Source organism: Mustela lutreola, chromosome 8 (genome assembly GCF_030435805.1).
Source record: "Mustela lutreola isolate mMusLut2 chromosome 8, mMusLut2.pri, whole genome shotgun sequence".
Classification (NCBI taxonomy): Eukaryota; Metazoa; Chordata; class Mammalia; order Carnivora; family Mustelidae; genus Mustela; species Mustela lutreola.
The window spans coordinates 114,921,818-114,943,044 of record NC_081297.1 but is presented as its reverse complement, the minus strand read 5'-3'; the positions used below and the strand labels follow the sequence as shown (position 1 = coordinate 114,943,044).

Here is a 21,227-nt window from a genome sequence, read left to right as displayed (position 1 = left end):
GATGGCTGTGGAAACTCTAAGAATCATGTCTTCAAAATATTATATCTAAAAAGCTTTTCAGTAATGGGTGAATTTTCCTAAGAAATCTGTCAGCTGACTTACTCTACTATTTTATTAATCCAAGTTGACTTTTATCCCCCTCCAGACTGGTCTTTTAGGAGCATATGCCATGTGAGCAATACAATGAAAACCTCTCTGCAATTAGGTACCATAAACTGTAAAACTTTTTGCCTTCAAACTATTTGGTCTGAATAACAAAATCTCCACCATCCTTATCTCTTGTCCTTTACTCCGAGTAGGCTTGTCCTTTCTGATCATCTTACTGGATTGAAAAGAAAGGATTTTCCAGTCCAATGCCTGGCGGGAGGTATCTTCCTAGTCTCCTAACTCTGTTTAGGAGACTTTACCACAGAAAAATTGTCACATTTAGAGATGACATTTCTTTTTTTTTTTTTTTAAAGATTTTATTTATTTATTTGACAGAGAGAAATTACAAGTACACTGAGAGGCAGGCAGAGAGAGAGAGAGAAGGAAGCAGGCTCCCTGCTGAGCAGAGAGCCCGATGCGGGACTCGATCCCAGGACCCTGAGATCATGACCTGAGCCGAAGGCAGCGGCTTAACCCACTGAGCCACCCAGGCGCCCCTAGAGATGACATTTCTTAACACTATTAGTATGGTAATACACTTCATATAGAAGAGTTATATATTTTTTTGAGTCTGCTTTTTTTAATAAAAATTGTATTTAAGGCATACAACATGATGTTTTGATATACATAATGAAATGATTACTACAGGCAAGCTAATTAACATAACCATCCCTTCACACAGTTACATCTTTTTTGTTTTTATTTTTTTTATTATTTTTTTATTTTTTTATTTTTTTAAAGATTTTATTTATTTATTTGACAGACAGAGATCACAAGCAGGCAGAGAGGCAGGCAGAGAGAGAGGAGGAAGCAGGCTCCCTGCTGAGCAGAGAGCCCGATGCGGGGCTCGATCCCAGGACCCTGGGATCATGACCTGAGCCGAAGGCAGAGGCTTTAACCCACTGAGCCACCCAGGCGCCCCTTTTTTGTTTTTAAATAAGGAGATTCACAGTATCTTTTTTTTTTTTTTTTTTTTTTTAATTTTTTATTTTTTATAAACATATATTTTTTATATACATATATTTTTATCCCCAGGTCTGTGCACAGTATCTTTTTTTATATTAGTTTTAGAGGTAGAATTTACTGATTCATCAGCTGCGTATAACACGCAGCGCTCATGACATCAAGTGCCCTCCTTACTGCCCATCACCCAATCCCCCACCTTCAGCAACCCTCGGTTTGCTTCCTAGAGTTCAGCATCTAGAAGAGTTATATTTTGTTGTCTGACCTAGAGATCTAATTACCATTCTAGGTTAATGACTTCCAAATTTATAATTCTAGTATGAAATTCTCCCATGAATTTCATATTCATATAACCAAAGTCTACTAAACATTTCCACCTGAATACCTAATAGAAGTCTCAAATTTAGTATTTTCAAAACTAAGTTCTTGATATCTGTAAAACCTGCTCTTCCCATAATATTCTCCATCATAGTTGATGATATCTCCATACTTACTTCCAGGTGGAAATTAAGACGCCTTTCTTTTTCTCAGAGCTTCCATGTGAACTGTGAGCAAATCCATAATCTTAGCAACTGCCCCTAAACCTACCTTACTGCAACGACCTCCTCAGTGGTCTCCCTGCTCCTTTCCCTTAAGTCTATATTCAAGAGAACAAAACAAAGTCTGATCACAATACTCCTCTTAGCAAAATCTCTCATCAACTCTTTCATCTTATCTCTTCCTTACTAACCTCCTTTGTTATTGGGATCTATGCCTTAACTGAAAACTCTTGACGTGTTCAAGCAGGATCCAATTTCGGGAGAGAACCAGCCTGAATGTCTAAAAAGACTATGGTTAAGAAGGACAAAGACAGTGAAAATATCTGCTTTGTAACAGCCCTCAACACAGCAACCAGAGTGATCCAGTGTGGCCAACGATTTCTCACCTCATCAGGATAAAAGCCCAAAATATCACAATGGCCTCCGAGACTACAATTTTATGAACTGCCTTCAACCACTCCAACCCCACCTCTTACTACTTTGCCCTTAATCTCTCTACTGGAGCTGACCTGGCTTTCAGGCTCTTTCAAGAACACACCAGACATATTCCCACTCTAGGGCCACTGAGCATGTTATCCCTTCTATCTGAAAAGTTTTCTGTCCAGATAATCTAATGGGTAATTCTTACCTCCTGAAGGAAGCCTTAATTCAAATGAGTTTAAAATGAGTTCTTATTTGTTCCTTCGTAAACAAAACCTTTAATCTCCCATCTCTGAATTAGCTACTTCCTTTTGCTTTTTACTTTATCTCTTTAAACTACATCAACACACACAAAAATATACACTTAAAAAAAAAAAAAGATTCTATTTATTTATTTGGCAGAGAGAAAGATCACAAGTAGTCAGGGAGGCAGGCAGAGAGAGAGGGGGGAAGCAGGCTCCCTGCTGAGTAGAGAGGACTCAATGCAGGACTCAATCTAGGCTCCTGAGTCAAAGGCAGAGGCTTAACCCACTGAGCCACCCAGGCATGCCCCCCAAAATATACGTACAATCAATTTATTATCTATCTCTTCCCACTAGAATGTAAATGCCATGAGGCAAAGATATCATTCGTTTTGTTCACTACTCCATCCTCAGTATCTATAACGTTGCCTGACACACGGTAGGAGCTAATGAAATATCTATTAAAGTATGCATGTATGCAGGTATGAATGAATAAACACATTTTAGAAATAAAAATTAAGAAGCCTTGGTAATGTGAGTAAGAGAGGCAAAAGGCAAACAGGGAGCAATGTGGCTGAAGCAAAAATGAATTCTGTTTTGTTTTCTTCTCTGGTGTCTATGGTCATTAGTAAAGTTAGGTATTTCAGAATCTGGATTTCCATCTATCCCCATGAAATCTGTATTCATTAAACCTACATTTTATTTTTATTTTTTTTTAAAGATTTTTTTAATTATTTATTTATTTATTTGAGAGAGAGACAGTGAGAGAGAGCATGAGCGAGGAGAAGGTCAGAGGGAGAAGCAGACTCCCCATGGAGCTGGGAGCCCGATGTGGGATTTGATCCTGCGATTCCGGGATCATGACCTGAGCCGAAGGCAGTCGTCCAACCAACTGAGCCACCCAGGCATCCCTAAACCTACATTTTAAAAGTAAAAGCTGTACATATACAATAGATCTTAAACTTTACTATTGTGAGAATTAAATATTGCTATAAAGGGATTTGAAGAGAAAGACTTTGTAAGTCTGTTACTTAGATTTTCATTCCCTAAGAACAGGACTTAGTGCTATAATAGAGTTCCCTGAAAGCAGGTCTAACATGATATATTAAAGTATTTCAAATTTCTTTTTCTCTACACTTTAGCAATACAATAATCTGCTGTATGAATTTAAAGTTATTTATTATATAATAGTTCACATAAATAAAGAATAAATGTAGTTTAAATGTAAAGTTATGAAGCACAACAATAAATAGCACTTATCTTAGTTTGGGTTATCATAGAGCAGATTTTTTTTTTCTTTCTTTCTTTTTAAAAAAATTTATTTATTTATTTGAGAGAGAGAGAGAGAGAGAGAGAGAGAGAGATCACAAGTAGGCATAGAGGGGAAGCAGGCTCCCCACCAAGCAGCGAGCCCAATGAGGGACTCCATCCCAGGACCCTGAGATCATGGCCTGAGCGGAAGGCAGAGGCGCAACCCACTGAGCCACTCAGGTGCCCCCACAGAGCAGATTCTACCACAAAGATTTAAGTATAAGTCAATTATTTGGGAGGGAAGTAGAGAGCTGAAAAGGAGAAAGGAAGGCAGCGCAATAAAAGCTGTGCTATTGGGGCACCTGGGTGGCTCCGTGGGTTAAAGCCTCTGCCTTCGGGTCAGGTCATAGTCCCAGGGTCCTGGGATGAAGCCCCACATCGGGCTCTCTGCTTAGCAGGGAGCCTGCTTTCCCCCCTCTCTGCCTGCCTCTCTGTCTACTTGTGATCTCTGTCTGTCAAATAAATAAATAAATAAAATCTTAAAAAAAAAAAAAAAATCTGTGCCATTAAGAAAAATACCACTGTAGAAGCTAGCATACAACACATACCTCAGAATCATCCTACCTGAAATGTCAAGGAGTTGATGTATTTGTATACCAACTTTCATCAATCATTAATTCAAGGCTGTTCAAAGGGAAGAGTTAATATCCAGAACCTATAGACAAGTAATGCTTTGCTTTGGCAGCCAGAAAAAACACACAGGGGAAAATGCAGATACTGTCAGGTAGAAGGTAGGCTGGCATACCATGAAATGTCAGAGAATATTTGGGTTAGCATCCAATAGTATCTGCTATAACAATGAACTCACCAGCCATCCTATGAATGAAAATATGAGTATTTCCACTGCACATACCTATGTTTTCCTTCCATATCTCAGCTCATTGCTTTCTCAGCCAGAAGTAACAACTATTCCCAAATTATGATTCCCTTGCTTCTTTATGAGTTGTTTTGCATGTACTTTTTTTTGCATTAAGAATATACCATTATTTTGCTTAAAAGCTTTAAAAAATGGTACCATAAAATATGTAGTCCTCTATATAAACTGTTCAGTTTTTCACTCAATTTTATGTTCCTAATATCCATCCGTGTAATATGTATAGCACTAGTTTATTACTGTTTAATTGCCCCTTTTACTTCAGGTGAGTATCACTACCATGGTGAGCCTCTTACTGATCCAGATAGGTACTGCTAGGTATGATACACTCAAGAAAAGGTTGAAAATTACTGCCTTAACTCTTGCCTCTAGCCATTAACCTAGAGATCTATGCTGCCACAAGTGGTTTTGCATGCCTAGCCCGAGCTGTGATAGTTTTCTAATCATCCTCAAACTCTCCACAAGTCTGGAAGAATCCACGGAAAATATTCTAACACCTAACAGAAATTGAAGGAGGGAAGATTCTCCACTACCCCCACAGATGTTCTTGTAGAAATAAGAAAAATTATTTACTATTTTTACAAGCCAGGGATAAGTAAATTAACTTACTATTTTTATAGGTCAATATAGGCAATCTTTGATTTTATTTTAATATCTGTTTTTAGACATTACTGTTTCACAAAAGTTACTTTTCACAGCAGGAATGCACTGTGATTCTGACACCGTGAAAGAATTCTAATCCTAAAACATAGTTTCTCAGAGTTACTATCATGAGACAGGTACCCCAGACCACAGCTTGGTAACCCAAGTTCTGAGAACACCAGTGGCAAACCATTTTGCAGAATGTCATTACCATAATGCTGCTTCAAGACAGAAACTTAGTGAAGATAATTTAAAAGAGTAAAACTGGTGGCAAAACGTGAATAGTCATACCTCATTTTTAGTATAAATTTTTTATACTCACACTGTACTGGGAAATGAGAGCACATATTTGAAGTGTCCGACATAATTAACATTAGCTATTATTTAATAACATTTAAAGACTAGACAATGATCATAGATAAGAATGTAAATGATACCCAAAAAAGGTACTAATTTTAACACCTGAAAATACAAAGAAATTCTCTTACCTGCTTTATCCCATAGTAATCAGCAATACTGCTGATCAGCTCTGACATGGCCTGAACTTCATGAGATTTTTTCAAATTCATAAATTCATCTGGTTTCACATTTTCACCTGAACAAAAATAAAACAAAATTAAAATACTGCTATTAAAGAAACAAAATGTAATAAAAAATCATCAGTTAATGTTCATGTTTTCTGTAATTACATATGAAAATAATATAGAGATTCCACTGTGTCTGCATGGTAGATCTCCATTTATCTGCTATGAATCAAAATTTGAATTAAGAACATAAATAAGAAGATCCATAGAACATTATGTAAACATTAAACATTATGTTAAGAAAAAAATGTTCCTTGAGGGGTGCCTGGGTGGCTCACTTGGTTAAGTGTCTGCCTTTGGCTTAGATCATGATCCTGGGGTCCTGGGATTGAGCCCCACCATCTGGCTCCCTGCTCAGCAGGAAGCTTGCTTCTCCTTCTCCCTGCTCCTCCACTGTGCTCTCTTACTATCTCTCTCTCAAATAAGTAAAATCTTAAAAAAACAAAATAAAAAGTAAAAATGTACCTTGACACACAAAAAACCCCCCACTTAATTACAAAGGAAAAGACTGATAACGACTAAAATGTAGGGGAAAAAATGTGGAGCTCTGTAACTAAGTAGTTCTATACAATACAATGCATAAGAAAACCTACTTATCTAAGTATAAGCCAATCTAACAGTGCTCATGATAGAAAAGCAGTGATAGAACAATAAACTAAGAACATGTTGGAAAGAATACATGAATATATATGAACAGTATATTGCTTTTTTTTTTTTTTTAAGATTTTATTTATTTGTTAGAGAGAGAGAGAGAGACAGAGCACAAGCACAGGCAGACAGAGTGGCAGGCTAGAGGCAGAGGGAGAAGCAGGCTCCCTGCCAAGCAAGGAGCCCGATGTGGGACTTGATCCCAGGACGCTGGGATCATGACCTGAGCCGAAGGCAGGCCAACTGAGCCATCCAGGCGTCCCAACAGTATATTGCTTCTAATAACTAAAAAAAACCATACATACACACTTACCAGTTCTCTGTTTTTTACTTCCTTGAAGGGCTGTACGTAACTGCTCAAAAGGAGTACATATTCCCAAGTTTTGTACAGAATAATATCTCACAGCCAGAGCAAAGGCTTCCACACTCACCAGCTTCTGGGAAGTTTCACAGAATATTTTGGGAAAATTAGTAATACCTAAAAAGATCAGGATAAAAAGAGAAATGTTAGCAATAACTAGTTAATGCTAATTTGTGTGAGAGTTAAAAAAAAATAAATGAAAAACACTGCATCTTTAGAACAAACTATAATATTTTCATTTTGTTTGAATTTTGACAATATCGCTAATGGTTCCACTGTATTTGTTAATTCAGCTATTAGTTATTTACAGCACTCAGTTTTCTCTTAAGAGTATACACAATTATATAACTAAACTCCAAATTAAAATTAAAATTTGGCCTTTTTTATCTTCCCAAAAACCAAAAAAAAAAAAAAAAAAAAAAAAAAAACCAGCAGCAAAATAAAAGTTTAAAATCCTGCTACACTGTAATGTGGTCATTAAATTTATGGATGGTCCTGGCTGACCTACAACTGTGAATTTAAAGGCAATCAGTCTACACTACACTGTTATTCCCTGTGCACACTGTGTGTGGAACAATGGCAATGTCCCCAGTGGTAGAGATGTTACTGTAAAAGAGCCCCTGCATCATTCAGACCATGGAGAAATTTTGCATGTGTGTGTGTTCAATGCACTGTCAATACGAGTTTTAAAACTCGTCATGTTAAAATTAGGTGAAAACAGTTCATTTTTTTTCCCTAGTCAGTTTTAAGCCATATATTCTGTAAGTTTACTATAGGACCTACTGATTATTCCCACATGCTCACTCCTCAAGAAGAGTATGGTCAACTGTTATACTGCAAATATCGGTACCTCTCTGTGTGAGCAGCCTGTGTCCTGTTGAATTCTGGTGTGGACACATCTCACTGAAGTGAACTATGCCATTTCAAACAGAAGTTTAAAGAACTGGAGGATTTGCTATGCCTTCTTTTCCCAGAACTGTTAATCACTGAAGTATGTGTCAAGATGGAAGCTGAGTCCTTGAGTGACTATGACATGCACATCACTGATGCCAAACTACCATGGACTACAATACAAAGGAAAAGTAAACTTCGTTTTTTTTAGTCACTGAGCTTTTAGGTTTATTACTGCAGCATAATCTCATCTATTCTAATGGAATAGATGGAAACACATATACACTGATAGAGTTGCTTTTTATTTGCTCAATTTCAATTTTCTATGGCTATTTTTATATATTTATTTAGGAAGCTTACAAAAAGGGCATTCCAATGTGTCCATAGTGGTTCAAATAAACTCTTGGGATGGATCAGTCTAATTAAGTTCATTCACTGAAGAGTCCTTTCAATAATTAAAAAGCCCCACACATCCATTGTTTAAATAAAGTATTTAAAATGCTCACCTTATGAAATGAAAGAATGGTACAATTCAGGAAACAACTTTGGTTCTACCAGAGAAACCAAACTATACACTATGAAGTCTATTCTAGCATAGCCGATGTTCCACAGTTACTTATAAAATTATAAAAATTCATTCAAACACAAAGAAGAATGATTCTAGCAAAAATAAAAAGAAGAAAATTCATGAAGGCTTACAGAACTCTAAATAAAACCAACATGTTTAAGATAGTATCCTTTTAAAGCTACTATCTACTAAGTTGTTGGTGATGTTTACCATGTTAATCAAGAATTGGTAGAGACCTGTAACTTCCATTTCTGAATCAACTAAATAGAAATTTAAACTACAAAATTACTATAGTGAATTTATTTGAGATATAGTTTGTGTATTATAAGTTCTTTGGATATTTTACAAACTGAATTTACTAGCACAGCCAAGAGTAATAAAATTCACATCAAAATATTTAGGCATGATACAGAGGGGAAAATTCAGTCAACTATTAAGTGAGACTCTCAGGTTTAAGGGCAGTCTCAACATCCCCAAGTTCCAGGGCAGCAATTTCTCAGAGTGTGATAGAATAAGAGTATTAAATCTCAAAGTGCAGAGGGAATATTATAGTAGTCAGTTATTGGACAATGTTGCCAACAGAAAGAAATGTGATGTTTCTGTTGGAAAAGTAATGGTTCAAATCAACTTAACTATCCTACTGAAAATACTTGAAAAAATCCAAATCCAACCTGATCTAAATGTTTATTTGCTTTTAATTTTACGCCTCACAGAAATTTCAGAAATCTGGATATCTAAATTACAAAGCTACTATCTTTTTAACAATGCTTGCTTTAAAAAAAAAAAAAAGAAAGAAAGAAAAGAAAGAAAGGATAGTGTTCTGATTTTATCCATTAGTTTATGACATTTAGGGCTACACCAGTATATCTAGATAGACTAGAACCTGTGAAAAAATCTTTCTGAATTACCGAAATATAGCCTCTAAACTTTGTTTTCAAGTGATCTAGCCTGTAATTTCCACTAGCAATTTTTAAAGATTCAGAAAGAGAGAGAAAGGCAGGTTATGTTCTTATCTTTACTTCTACCTCTGAAATAGTCTGTAAGTAAAGTTATGTGGCAATGGTAACAGTGTATATAGTCTCCTCATAGTGCTTCTCTAGGTACTTGTAGAACAAGTTTGAGTTTGGCAACTGGCAAAACAGAAACCACAGTGTTACTCAGCCAATATTTACCTAATTATTAGTTAGCTGGATTTTTTTTTTTTTTAAATTCAGGAAAAGCTTTGTTTTTAAATTTGTTGCCACTGCACCAACATATTAAGTGACTTGATTATTTTGCAAATATCTCCCCCTACTGGAAGTACCTGTTCTGCTTGATCGCATGCTTTGTCTTTATTTATTCTTATTTTTTGTACACCCTGGATCACTATTCCACAGAGGTTTCTTGTAATACAGGTTAATTGGGAAAGAGAGTAGGGGGTGGGGCGGGTAAAGAGGCAGGGGAGAAGCTATTTTCTGTTAATATGAGACCAGGATATCTCTAGGTTTCTGTTGTTTTTTGTTTGTTTGTTTGTTTTTTAACAGCAGAGATCAATGCTGTTAGTGAAAGATAGAAAAGTTACACATACACATACTGATTATGAAAATCTCAAGGTACAGAAATAAATAATGCCTCAAAACTAAGAAATTACAATCAATATATTTATATTTTACATAGTTTACATATTTACATTTTTTGAATTTTCAAAAATAAATGTTTGTTATTTTATTTGAATGTTATCTAGCACCTTAAGGAAGAATACTACTAGATTCACAATAACTCATTGAAATTATAACTAATATTTATTGTGCATATGCTACATGTCAGGCACCACGTTCAACAGTTTACATTTAATGGAACAATCTTATGAGGTGATCTCCAGGAAGAAATCAAAACTTAGAGTGGCTACATGTTAGCCACATTTGCACAGACACCAAAGGGCAAGGCATGTGAACCAAGGCAGTGTTCAGCCCTTGCTTGTAATTCCCAAATTTAATTATTAGCATGCCACAGCAATAAGGTCAATGGGCAACAAATGAAAACAGGAAAGACAGCAGTCAAAACCGCTAGGCAAGTGTATGACTGTCAGAATTAGGTCTGGCAAGAATTCCCTCTGGCAGAGAGATCCATACCATGGTACTATCTTAAGATGGTTCATATTTACTTTGTTCATGTTCTTAATTCTTTCACTTTATTTCCCTCAACACCTCCCGCTCTGCCAGAAGTGATTTTAAGATTTTGAGAAATTTAATAATTTTTTCACACAGAACAACTGATGTCTCTGAAAATGACATAAAAAGGGTTTATAATGAGATTTTGTTGTAGTACCTATTTCTAGAAATAAAGCAACGCAACCGCTTCATGCCATTTTAAAGCAACAATACCTTCATATGGCAGGCACTCAGTTAGGGGGTGAATGGATGAGTGAAAGCAATTCTTTAATATACTCACTACTGCAGCATCAGCAGCTATACTAGGAGAAACAAATTCTATGATTCTGAGGTGGTAGTGATCACTGAGGCCAGCTGGGAGGACTTCGATAGCACTGCTGAGCCTGTTAGAATAAAATCTCATCTCAGCCCTCATGTCTACAATTATAGGTGAGACAAGAGCGATTTAGAACATTTAGAACATGATACAAGATAAAATATAATTATGTGCTAAATGTTGAGGTTTAACCATGTTACAGGAGTTAGGACAAAGGTCACTATTACTATCCCACAGCCTAGAACTGTCCCATGGCCCAGAATGTCATGAAAAATCAACAGTACCCTCTTTAATAATAATCTTCAAAGGACATGGAAATGTTTTATATTCATTTCTACATGCATATCCTACAGATGCCTCTAATTCAAAAGATTCAAAATTGAAATGCATATTCTCGTGCTCTCCAAAACCTTTCCTTTCCTATCTTGATTAATAATGTCCTTACTCACTCAGAGCTGAAGTCTTCATGTTATCTTAAATGCTCCCTGTGCTCTCGCTCCACATATCCGTCACCCATCAATCTTAATGTAAAAATGTCTTTCATTGTGGAACTAACCACCATCCAGCTGGCCTCAGTGATCACTACCACCTCAGAATCATAGAATTTGTTTCTCCTAGTATAGCTGCTGATGCTGCAGTAGTGAGTATATTAAAGAATTGCTTTCACTCATCCATTCACCCCCTAACTGAGTGCCTGCCATATGAAGGTATTGTTGCTTTAAAATGGCATGAAGCGGTTGCGTTGCTTTATTTCTAGAAATAGGTACTACAACAAAATCTCATCCAATGGGGCACGGGTGCCCCATTATCACTGACAGAGTTCATACTCTATTAACTCTCACAGGTGTTACTGCAATAGCATCACAGGTGATTTTTTTTTTTTCTTATTGATAAAACCCCCAGAAGCACAATAAGTGCTCGTAAGTGTTGGCTGAGTTGAAATGAACATGTTTTCTAAAATGGAAATTTACTTATTTTCAGTGCAAATGTAACTGAACATTTTAAGGCTATGAGTTTCACGATGATTAACTTAGGCTTTACTCTTTTACACTTGTTCAGTAGACTTCAATCAAAAGTTAAAGTCTGTCTTGCTGAACTTGAAAATTATAGGTAGGATGCATTAAACTTTATGAATATCTGAGTATCTCTATAATCCTATCACTTACATAAGGAAGAAAATAATGTATATACTGCTGTTTTTTAAAAAGTTAATTTATATCTTCCAATTATATGCTAGGAAACTTTGCCTATACTACTTCAGAATAATTTCAGGTTGTATATGAAATGAAACAATATGTCTGTTCCAATATTGTATGTATAAAGCATGTGTAACCATAATCATTTCAAAAGCATTTTCACATTTAATTAGTCACTTATAAAACTAAAAATGGGAAAATCTAACTACATATTTTAATTATAACAGAAAATTTTCATAGTTGAATTTTGAGGAAAATTAAAATATCATACAAAGAAACAGCAATTTAGAAACTGACTTGCTAAAAAGTAACCTGATTAAAAATTAACAATTCCAAGGTGCTTACTCTGTGCAAGGTAATAACTGAAACTGAATAAAGCTAATTTAAAATTCACTTATGGGACACATTGTCTTAACATTTACAAAGCACACATGCAGTAAATGTTCAATGTGGATTCTAGGAGGCACAGAAATTCCGTTAGAATACTGCTGAGATCCCATAAGGGATGTGCTTACTCAGGCCTCTGTGATTGTTTTTAGCTCTCTCCGCAACCATCTTCTCTCAGGTATTTTCATGGTTCACTCTAACTTCCTTTAGGTTTGTGTTCCAATGTCACCATTTCAGTGAAAATTTCTCTGACAATTCTGCTTAAAACTGCAACCCCATTCAAAGACCCTTACCCTCTCTGATCTCTTATTAATTTTTTTCACAGCACTTATTACCATCTGACATGACAAGTAAGATCCAAGAGGACAAAGATTTTTATTCATTACGGATTCCTCAGAATCTAGAATAATGCCTGGTACTTAGTAAGTAGGGATGAATAAATAAATAAATAAATGAGCAAGAACTAGGTTTGAATTGTGGTTCTCAGACTATCTATCTCTGTACAGCCATGAATAATATATTTATTTGCTCTAAGTCTTGATTTATCTATAAAATGGGAGGAATACACATATTTTATGTTAAAGAATACACACACACACATATTCATGAATATGTATACAAGTATTTAATGTAAGTACACACAGATGTGCACACATACATGCATATATACATTTATATACCATCTTAATATAGAGCCTAGAACATAGTAGGCAACCCCTAAACCATGAATCCAAACTCAGTAACTATATATATTTCAGGATTTGTTGGAATACAAGGTTGAAAACACTCAAATATTTAGGCCCAGAATATCATACAGGTTATTATGGAAGAACCCCAAAGAAAGATCAATACATATACCCAGTTCCTAAATGTGGAACCTGCTGGGAGAAAGGAGGTTTAGAGTCTGGTATTTGGGTTGAAGGCCTCCATCACTAGAATAAAGGCACAACTAAGGACAAGTGAGCTGTAACTTGAAACACAACATAGGAGTCCAAGAGCCAACCCTGGGTTCTACATTCTAGGTAGGGTGACAGCAAGAATTATTCATTGTTGGGAGCGTAGTGGTTAGCACTAGGTACCACTATTGCAGCATCAGCTTTAAAGTTGAGAGAATTCTAGTACTAATGATATTTCTCATGGGATTTAGTGTGAAATTTAATAGACAGGTAACAAGCTGGACTATGCCTTAAAGATCTGAGGTAGACTTTCAGCTTTTACTGTGTTTTAATTTTCTGTTATCAAAAGTATCTATTTTCAAAAACCAACTAAAACCAAGAGACAGATTACGAGAAATCCGACTTCAAACTCCATTTAAAGCATTTATGAGTAAAGTATTTGTAAATACTTTCTGAAGAATAAATTTTAAATTTAATAAATCAAGTATGATTCTATTATCAAAATAAAAATTAATTCCAGATTGCAAAACTTAAAAAACTGATGTTATAATTGCAACAGATACCTTAAAAATCAACTAATAAGTGCTTTGAAATGCATCTGTACTTCTCTTGTTCCTACCACAAACCTCTCATTTCCTATATTTGAATGTCACTTCTAAACACCACTCTTGGCTCTACCACACACAGTGCCACAACAATGCCAGTATCTTACTAACTAACATTACCACTGATCTCTTACAGAGAAGACAGTTTTTTTTTTTCTATACATGGACTTGGACCTAGATTTCTAAGCTTTCAAAAATGAAGACTTTTCAGTTTATTTATTATTTGAGGCAGGACACAAAAAACTTTTGTCCCATGTAAACTGTAACTGTAAGCTTAATAGGGAATTTTGAGAGAGTAAAATTAAGTCACAACTCTGTCTTAAAATTGTACTTTTTTTCCTTATGCATTTTACTAACTTTAGCTTTCATATACTATTGTTAGCTGAAACTCCATTACTTACATTTCAACATTAATACAAAATGTATATGTCTATTCCACTCTTAACTCTTATTTAGTTATAATCATTTGCCAAGTAGGAGGATGATGCAAAAGTAATTCACATTAATTATACACTTTTGTCTATATAGTTCCTACCATACTCCCAGCAGATTTACTCTTTACTTAATTTTTATAATGGTATAAAGAATTAATAAAATCAAATCAATATTATTCTTTAGGAGTCATTATTCAAGGTGGCTACAAACAGCTTAAATAAATAAAATGCCAAACTAAACTTTAAAATTGCCATTTTGGTTTCAATAATCAAGAGGGAAGAATTGAGATTCAGTAACTGTCATGGGTGTTGCTTAGAGATACTCGTTTGCCAAGCTACATCTGCATCTGAAATGGAGCCTCCCCTAAGAAGAGGAGAAACTGTTTTCAGCACTTAAAATTATCTTTAGCAGCTGAATTATGGTAACAGCCTAAGTGCCCACTGACCAACAAAGAGACAAAGAAGATGTGATGGATACATGCAATGGAGTATTGTTCAGCCATCAAAAAGAATGAAATCTTGCCATTTGCTGCAACAAGGACAGAGCTGGAGCGTATCCTGCTAGGTGAAACAAGTCAGTCAGAGAAAGACAAATACCATATGATTTCATCTGCATCTGGAATTTAAGAAATTTAAAAAAATGAGTGAAGGGGAAAAAGAGAGAAAGAGGCAAACCAGGAAACAGACTATAGACAACAAACTGATGGTTCCCAGAGGGCAGGTGGGGGAGGATGGAGGAAACATCCATCATGGGGATTAAGGAGGGCACTTGTGATGGGGATTAAGGAAGGATTAAGGAGGGCACTTGTGATGAGCGCAGGGTGATGCATCGAAGTGCTGAATCACTATATTGTACACCTGAAATAATATTACACTGTACATTAACTGTAATTTAAATAAAAACTGAAAAAAGGGAAAAAAATAAACTTTAAAAAAGGAACAAAGACAAACTATACAAAAAAAGATTAGTTAAATGAAAGTGTGCAAATATATAAATAGCTCATAATATAAAGAACAAAAAGTTATGAGAAAAAAATGAAGAATGAGCACAGTGTTGGTCTAAATCAAAAAGAATTCGAATAGCTTTGTAATACTAATAACACTTTCAACCAGTGTTTCTTACCTTGAGGTCTAAGAGTTAAAGAAGCCTATGAATCACCTAGAGCTGTATGTAGTTTTGTGTCTATTTATGAACATAGATACCGTTTTTTTTTTTTTTTTTTTTGAGGAAGGGGCACTATAGCATTCATTTAATACAGCCTTTTAATGGGATTTGTGACCTGAAAGATTAAGAATCACTGTATTTTACTGTTTTTTTCATCTTATATATTGCCAAATCTTAATACTATAACATGCAATTCAACCAAATATTTTTCCTCTGGCTTCCAGAGATCGTTTTAAATATTCAAAAAATGATAACTAAATAGTGACTACCAAAACCACCTAGGATTATTCTTTCTTTCCTACTAGTAAAGAGCTATAAATTCTTTTTTTTTTTTTTAAGAATTTTATGTATTTGAGAGAGAGAGAGAGAGAGCGTGAGTGTGCATGCTCAAGTAGGGGGAGGGGCAAAGAGAGAGGGGGGAAGCTCCATCCCAGGACCCTGGGATCATGACAGGAGCCAAAGGCAGACGTCCAACTGACTGAGCCACCCAGGAGCCCTGAGAGCTATTAATTCTTAACACAAATTTTCTATTTTTGAAGTTACTCTAACTTTGCAAAGATAACCCTCTCTCCTCCAGTATTTTTATTATTAAGCAGAACCTCAGTGTTGATGGTCAAAGTTTCTAAGTTAGCTTTTTTAGATAATGCCCATCTAAGCAAACCAAATAAATAATTTAAGGTACGAAAACATATCAGTCTGTTCCATCTGACAAAATATATGTTATAAATAAATGGTTTTAAATAAATTTGCACGATCTAAATTTAAATCTCTAATGAAAAAGGCAAAATTGTTGCTTGTTTGCACAACCCCAGAGATATCTCAAGTGAGACATACAAGCACCCAATCCAGGAGAAGAATGAACCACATATTTTATTTTTTGACAAAAAAATAAGTAAGTTAACTTATTTAAGCCAAATGTACATTCTAAGTAAATAGGATGGAGTGCGGATATCAAGGAAGACTGAAAAAAGAAGACTGAAAAGAACTAACAGAGGTAGAAGTAATTTGGGGCACCTGAGGGGCTCAGTTGGTTAAGTGCCTGATTCTTGATTTCTACTCAGGTCATGATCTAAGGGTTTTAAGATTGGGCCCTACATCGGGCTCCATGCTGGGTAGGGAGACTGTTTAAAATTCTCTGTCTCCCTCTCCTTCTGCCCCTTCTGCCCTCTGGCCCTCTTTAAGAAAAAAAAGAAAGTAGAAATAATTTATGCAGTTTAAATTTTTCTGATTAAAATGACCCTTCTTCTGTGGCACCAGGGTGACTCAGTTGGTTAAATGTCTGCCTTCAGCTCAGGTCATGACATCAGAGTCCTGGTATCAAGCCCCACAAGGGGCTCTCTGCTCCGTGGGGAGTCTGCTTCTCCCACTTTCTCTGGCCACCACTCATGCTTCTCTCTCTCTCTCTAGTGCTCTCTAATAAATAAATAAAATCTTTTTTAAAAAAATGACCCTCCTCCTACAAAAAGAATTATTTCCAGATAATTTAATAATGGAATTATACTTCCAAGCCTGTCTTTGGTAGAAAATACTATAAAATATTAAGCAGTATTAAAGGTTTATAAATATAGGTGTTGGAGACAAAAGGACAGATTCACTGTGTTTAGGTAACGCCTTTATAATCCATCCACAGATGCAAAGAGCAGACAATTAAGAGTAATCATCTTTGGGAAATAACTATTGACAAAGAGCCAGCTGTAGTGAAATTCTGTAATAAACTGAAAATACAGTCACTTTTTAAATAAAAATAATAGTTGTCGTGGCACATTACCTCACTAAAATGGCATAAGCATTCCTAAGAAACACATATAGATGAATAAAACAATAAATGAGGAACAGCTTAACATGCCAGGAGGGAAAACTAGAATTTTATTATGGAGAATTATAAAAACCCACGAAAGCAATACAACAACTGAAACACACACAGCTGAACATTTTAAATTTCAAATATAAAGAATGATAAACTTATTTGAAAAATGAAATCAACTGGTTTTGGATAAAAACACTGGCACACAGCTGGAAATTAAATAATAATAAATATTTTATTGATATGTAATAATTATGTTAAAACATCTAGATAGAGAGAGCATTCTCTTGGGCAATGCTTAGAAATAGGATATTCAAAGATCACTTAGTCTAGGAAGTATAATACTATAATTCTCAGACTATGTCAAATGGAAAGAAACTAGAAGAAAATTCTGCTTAGAAAGGAAAACATTCATCTTCCCATTTTGTTTTGTACTAGAATTACTGATGTCTTTTCTCTCTCTTATTGGAATGTTATTTTTTAAAAAGAGATTATGCCCAGTTCACCTTTGTATTTAACCACAACAGCTAGTATCATGTTATACTAAGAAAATATTAAGTAATCTTTGCAAAAATAAATCAGGATATAAAAATAATCATGATTCCAAAAGTTGTGAGGCTTAGGAACTACTGACCTATTCTTAATTCTAATGACCACTACAAATTTTGAGAAATACTGAACTTGTAAAGGTAATAGAAGCAATGCTCAAGGACTGCTTATCTCTTCCTCTCTCCTCTCAACTATCAGGAGGGTTAAATTCATTTCAATCAACATCTGGTCCTTATAGCCTAGAGAAGTGATAATTTATACTATTCAAATAAAATATGTAAACTAATTCTAAAAATGTAAGGCAGCAGGTAAAGGACTGAAGAGAAATGAAGATGAAATCTTCAATCTTAAATATCTCTACTTGTGAGACCTTAAATACAAGGTCTAAACTAAATGCATTATTTCCCCCAAAGAGCTCCATCTGCCAATTTTCCTAATTTTGTCAATGGTACATTCATCATTATTCCTCAAGACATTTCCAAAATCAAAATCTTGGAATTATCTTTGATTCCTCTATTTACCTAAACCCACATAAGTATCAGTCACCAAGAACTACCAATTTTCTCTATACAAATTCTTTTAAGACTCACTTCCTTTGCATTTCCATTGCCAGTTATCTTGCCCCACGTCCATATTTCAAATCTACAAACTATCACAAAAGTGACAGTGTCACATAGAAGAATGATTCCAAACAGTTTAACATACCAGTCTCCAGAAACTGGCTGCAATGTTTCCTGATTTTATTTTTAGCTATTTAAAAATTTATGAATGCTCTGCTCTCCGTTCCCGTCTCCACATATGTTTTATAGTTTTCATCTTTACCCTTTTGCTTATACTGCTCTACCTATTGGAATTCCCATGTACTCTACACTCAGCAGCTATATCAAATTTAACAAACATACAGTGAGAACCTACTATGTGGTTCTCACCATATGCTAGAGACCAGAATTCACATACAAGTTATGTCACAAGAAGCAAATCAATCTAATACAATGTAATAAGTGCTCTAACAAAGGAAGAAATAAAATAATGTACAAATAACTAGATTTGTTACTTCCTTCCAAATTATTTAGTATAATTTGATCTGGGCTTTGATAGAAAATGAAAAATAAGTGGATAGTTAGTAAATAATTGGGGTGGGACAAAGAGTATTGCATGAACAAAATGAGGGAAGGGAACGACACATGGCACATTAAGCAAATAAGGCAGCAGAAATATAAGGTATTTGGGCAAAGAACAGCAAGAGAAGTGCTGATAATACTACACCACAGCCTTCTACTTTCTCTCTTCCAACTCTGAAGATGTATCTTAAGTGAGAATTATTTCACCACTTTCATAATTAAAGTTGATCTGAAGTCAGATCCTGTGGGAAGTTCAAAAATTTATTGACTTGGTTGACCCAATTAAAACTGGTCATAGGCTTTTTCATCTCAAGATTCAGGTTGATCCAGGCCCTCAACATGATCATGGGTTTACCACCAGGGACTAATAAGGTCTGGAGATAAAGATATTAAATCATTACATTCCATAGGACTTAAGAAAAAGAAGCAACCCAAGATAACTTTTAGCCAAGCGACCCATACTATTTTTGGTTGCTGGTCTCCTTCCAGAATGTGAAACAAACTCCTGAAATCATTTTCAGGGACTACAAAGAAACTGACTGGAGGCCACAAACCAAGAGCCATAACCTCTAGTACTTTGGAGGGCCAGGGAAATTCAGACAGTGATGCTATCTAGGGGATGAGGATACACTTGAGGGTATAAAGAGAGCTATTTGCCACATAGAGATAAGCAGCAAAACAGCCGGATTTTTTTTACTTTGTTTTCCAAGAGAAGCTACAATTCCGTGTGTGTGTGCGTACGCACGTGTGCATATGTTAAATCTGTCAATTTTGAAATGTTGGCTAAAAAAACAGTTAACACTTAGTGGTCATGTAAGACATATCGATGAGACTGGGGGCAGCTATTTTCCACCTCAGTCCCTGAGGAACACCCTAGGCAGTTACTTCTTAGCTGAGGAAACTAAGGCCTACAGTTAAATATCTGTGCAATATTCACAGCTAATCAGATTTAGCGATGGATTATCCAGGTCTTCTGACTCTGGGCCCAGTCTGAGGGGAGTAGAATATAGAGAAGATTGCTAATATTTATTAAATGCCCACTCACGTGGTAGGTTTTAACATCTCTTTCATTTACTTTTACACAGCCCCTATTGAGCAGGAATTATGAGTCCCATTTCTCAAAGGAGAAAACTAAGGCTCCAAAGCTGAACGAACTTGCACAAGATAATACAGCAGTAAAGTATAGGAACCAGGATTCAAAACTAAATGTAATGACCACAAAACCCAAATTCTTTCTCTGCTGCCTCCTATTTGCTTATATTAACAGCTGAGGCTCCAGCTGGAGAGGAGATAGTGGATAAGGCCAGAAGATGAAGGACTTTATTCTGTAGAAATGCAGGCCTATGGATGGCTTTTGAGCAGAGGAACGACAGGACCAGAAGTATGAGTCTGGAAGACAACTGGAGAGCAGTGTGAATGGAGAAACAACTGAAATACAGAGTCGGAAGGCAAGAATAACAGCTCAAAGTGATTGCTAAAATTCTGTTGCAAGATTTAAAAAGGAGGGAACAGAACTATTTGCTATGGGAATGGGAAGCAGCAGAGGCAAGAGAAATTGAGGGAGAAGAGTTGACAGATTATGAGCTAGAGTAACAGGAAAAATATTAATGCCTCTTGTAGAGAAGCTCTTTAATCACTGAGGTGATGAGGTCAAAAAAACAAAAACAAATGCAGACCCTAGCAAGTATGAAGCCATGCAGGCAAGCAGGGTGTTTTTGTAAACCAGGAAAATAATCTAAATCATGATAAACCATAAAGACAGGTTATCATAATTGCAAGCTTCTGAAGGGTTAATGATTTGACCAAATTTAAATGAACAACAGTATAAAATGAATATCTAAACACATAGAAGTCACTCAAATTTATTCCAACTGGCTAAAGTGTAATTTAAGTAGAATGAGGAGAAAAACGCCACAGAAGAGAGGAATCTTCATGAACTTTGTTTTACTAAGCATCTTAATAATGAAAAGATACAGGGGAGGGAGTGCCTGGGTGGCTCAGTCGTTAAGCGTCTGCCTTCAGCTCAAGTCACGATCCCAGGGTCCTGTAATCGAGCCCCTTATCAGGCTGTTCAGTGGAAGCCTGTTTCTCCCTCTCCCATTACCCCTATTTATGTTCCCTCTGTCTCTGTCAAATAAATAAATAATTTTTTTAAAAAACAAAACAAAACAAAAAAAGCGTGGGGAGGATACACTAAAAACCAGAATATAAATTCAAGTTCTAAATGGTCTCACCTAAAAGGAACAATCTGAAAACACTTTCTATATATCAAATTAACAAAGTCTGATAACAAATTACTCTGGGTTCCCAGATTTGTTTGCTTTTTTACTCTCCCTTACTTACAATTACAGTAGCAACCCAGGAACAGAGCTGACACTTGCCACTATCTTATGGTGTCATATCATTTCCATACT

The 21,227-nt window shown here is 35.6% G+C and overlaps 1 protein-coding gene across 5 annotated transcripts in view; it reads right to left on the bottom strand.

Moving 5' to 3' along the window:
* METTL25 (methyltransferase like 25) overlaps positions 1-21,227 on the bottom strand; it is a 146,632-nt gene that overhangs the window by 116,782 nt on the left and 8,623 nt on the right. For all 5 annotated transcript variants that reach the window (XR_009356866.1, XR_009356864.1, XR_009356865.1 and 2 more), the window contains exons 2-3: positions 6,684-6,848; positions 5,627-5,733 (exon numbers count right to left, since the gene is read on the bottom strand). Coding sequence is in view for 2 of the 5 variants with exons in the window: in XM_059186450.1 (XP_059042433.1) it covers positions 5,627-5,733; positions 6,684-6,848 (272 nt within the window). In the remaining 3 variants the exon portion in view is untranslated. The remainder of the gene's footprint in view (positions 1-5,626; positions 5,734-6,683; positions 6,849-21,227) is intronic.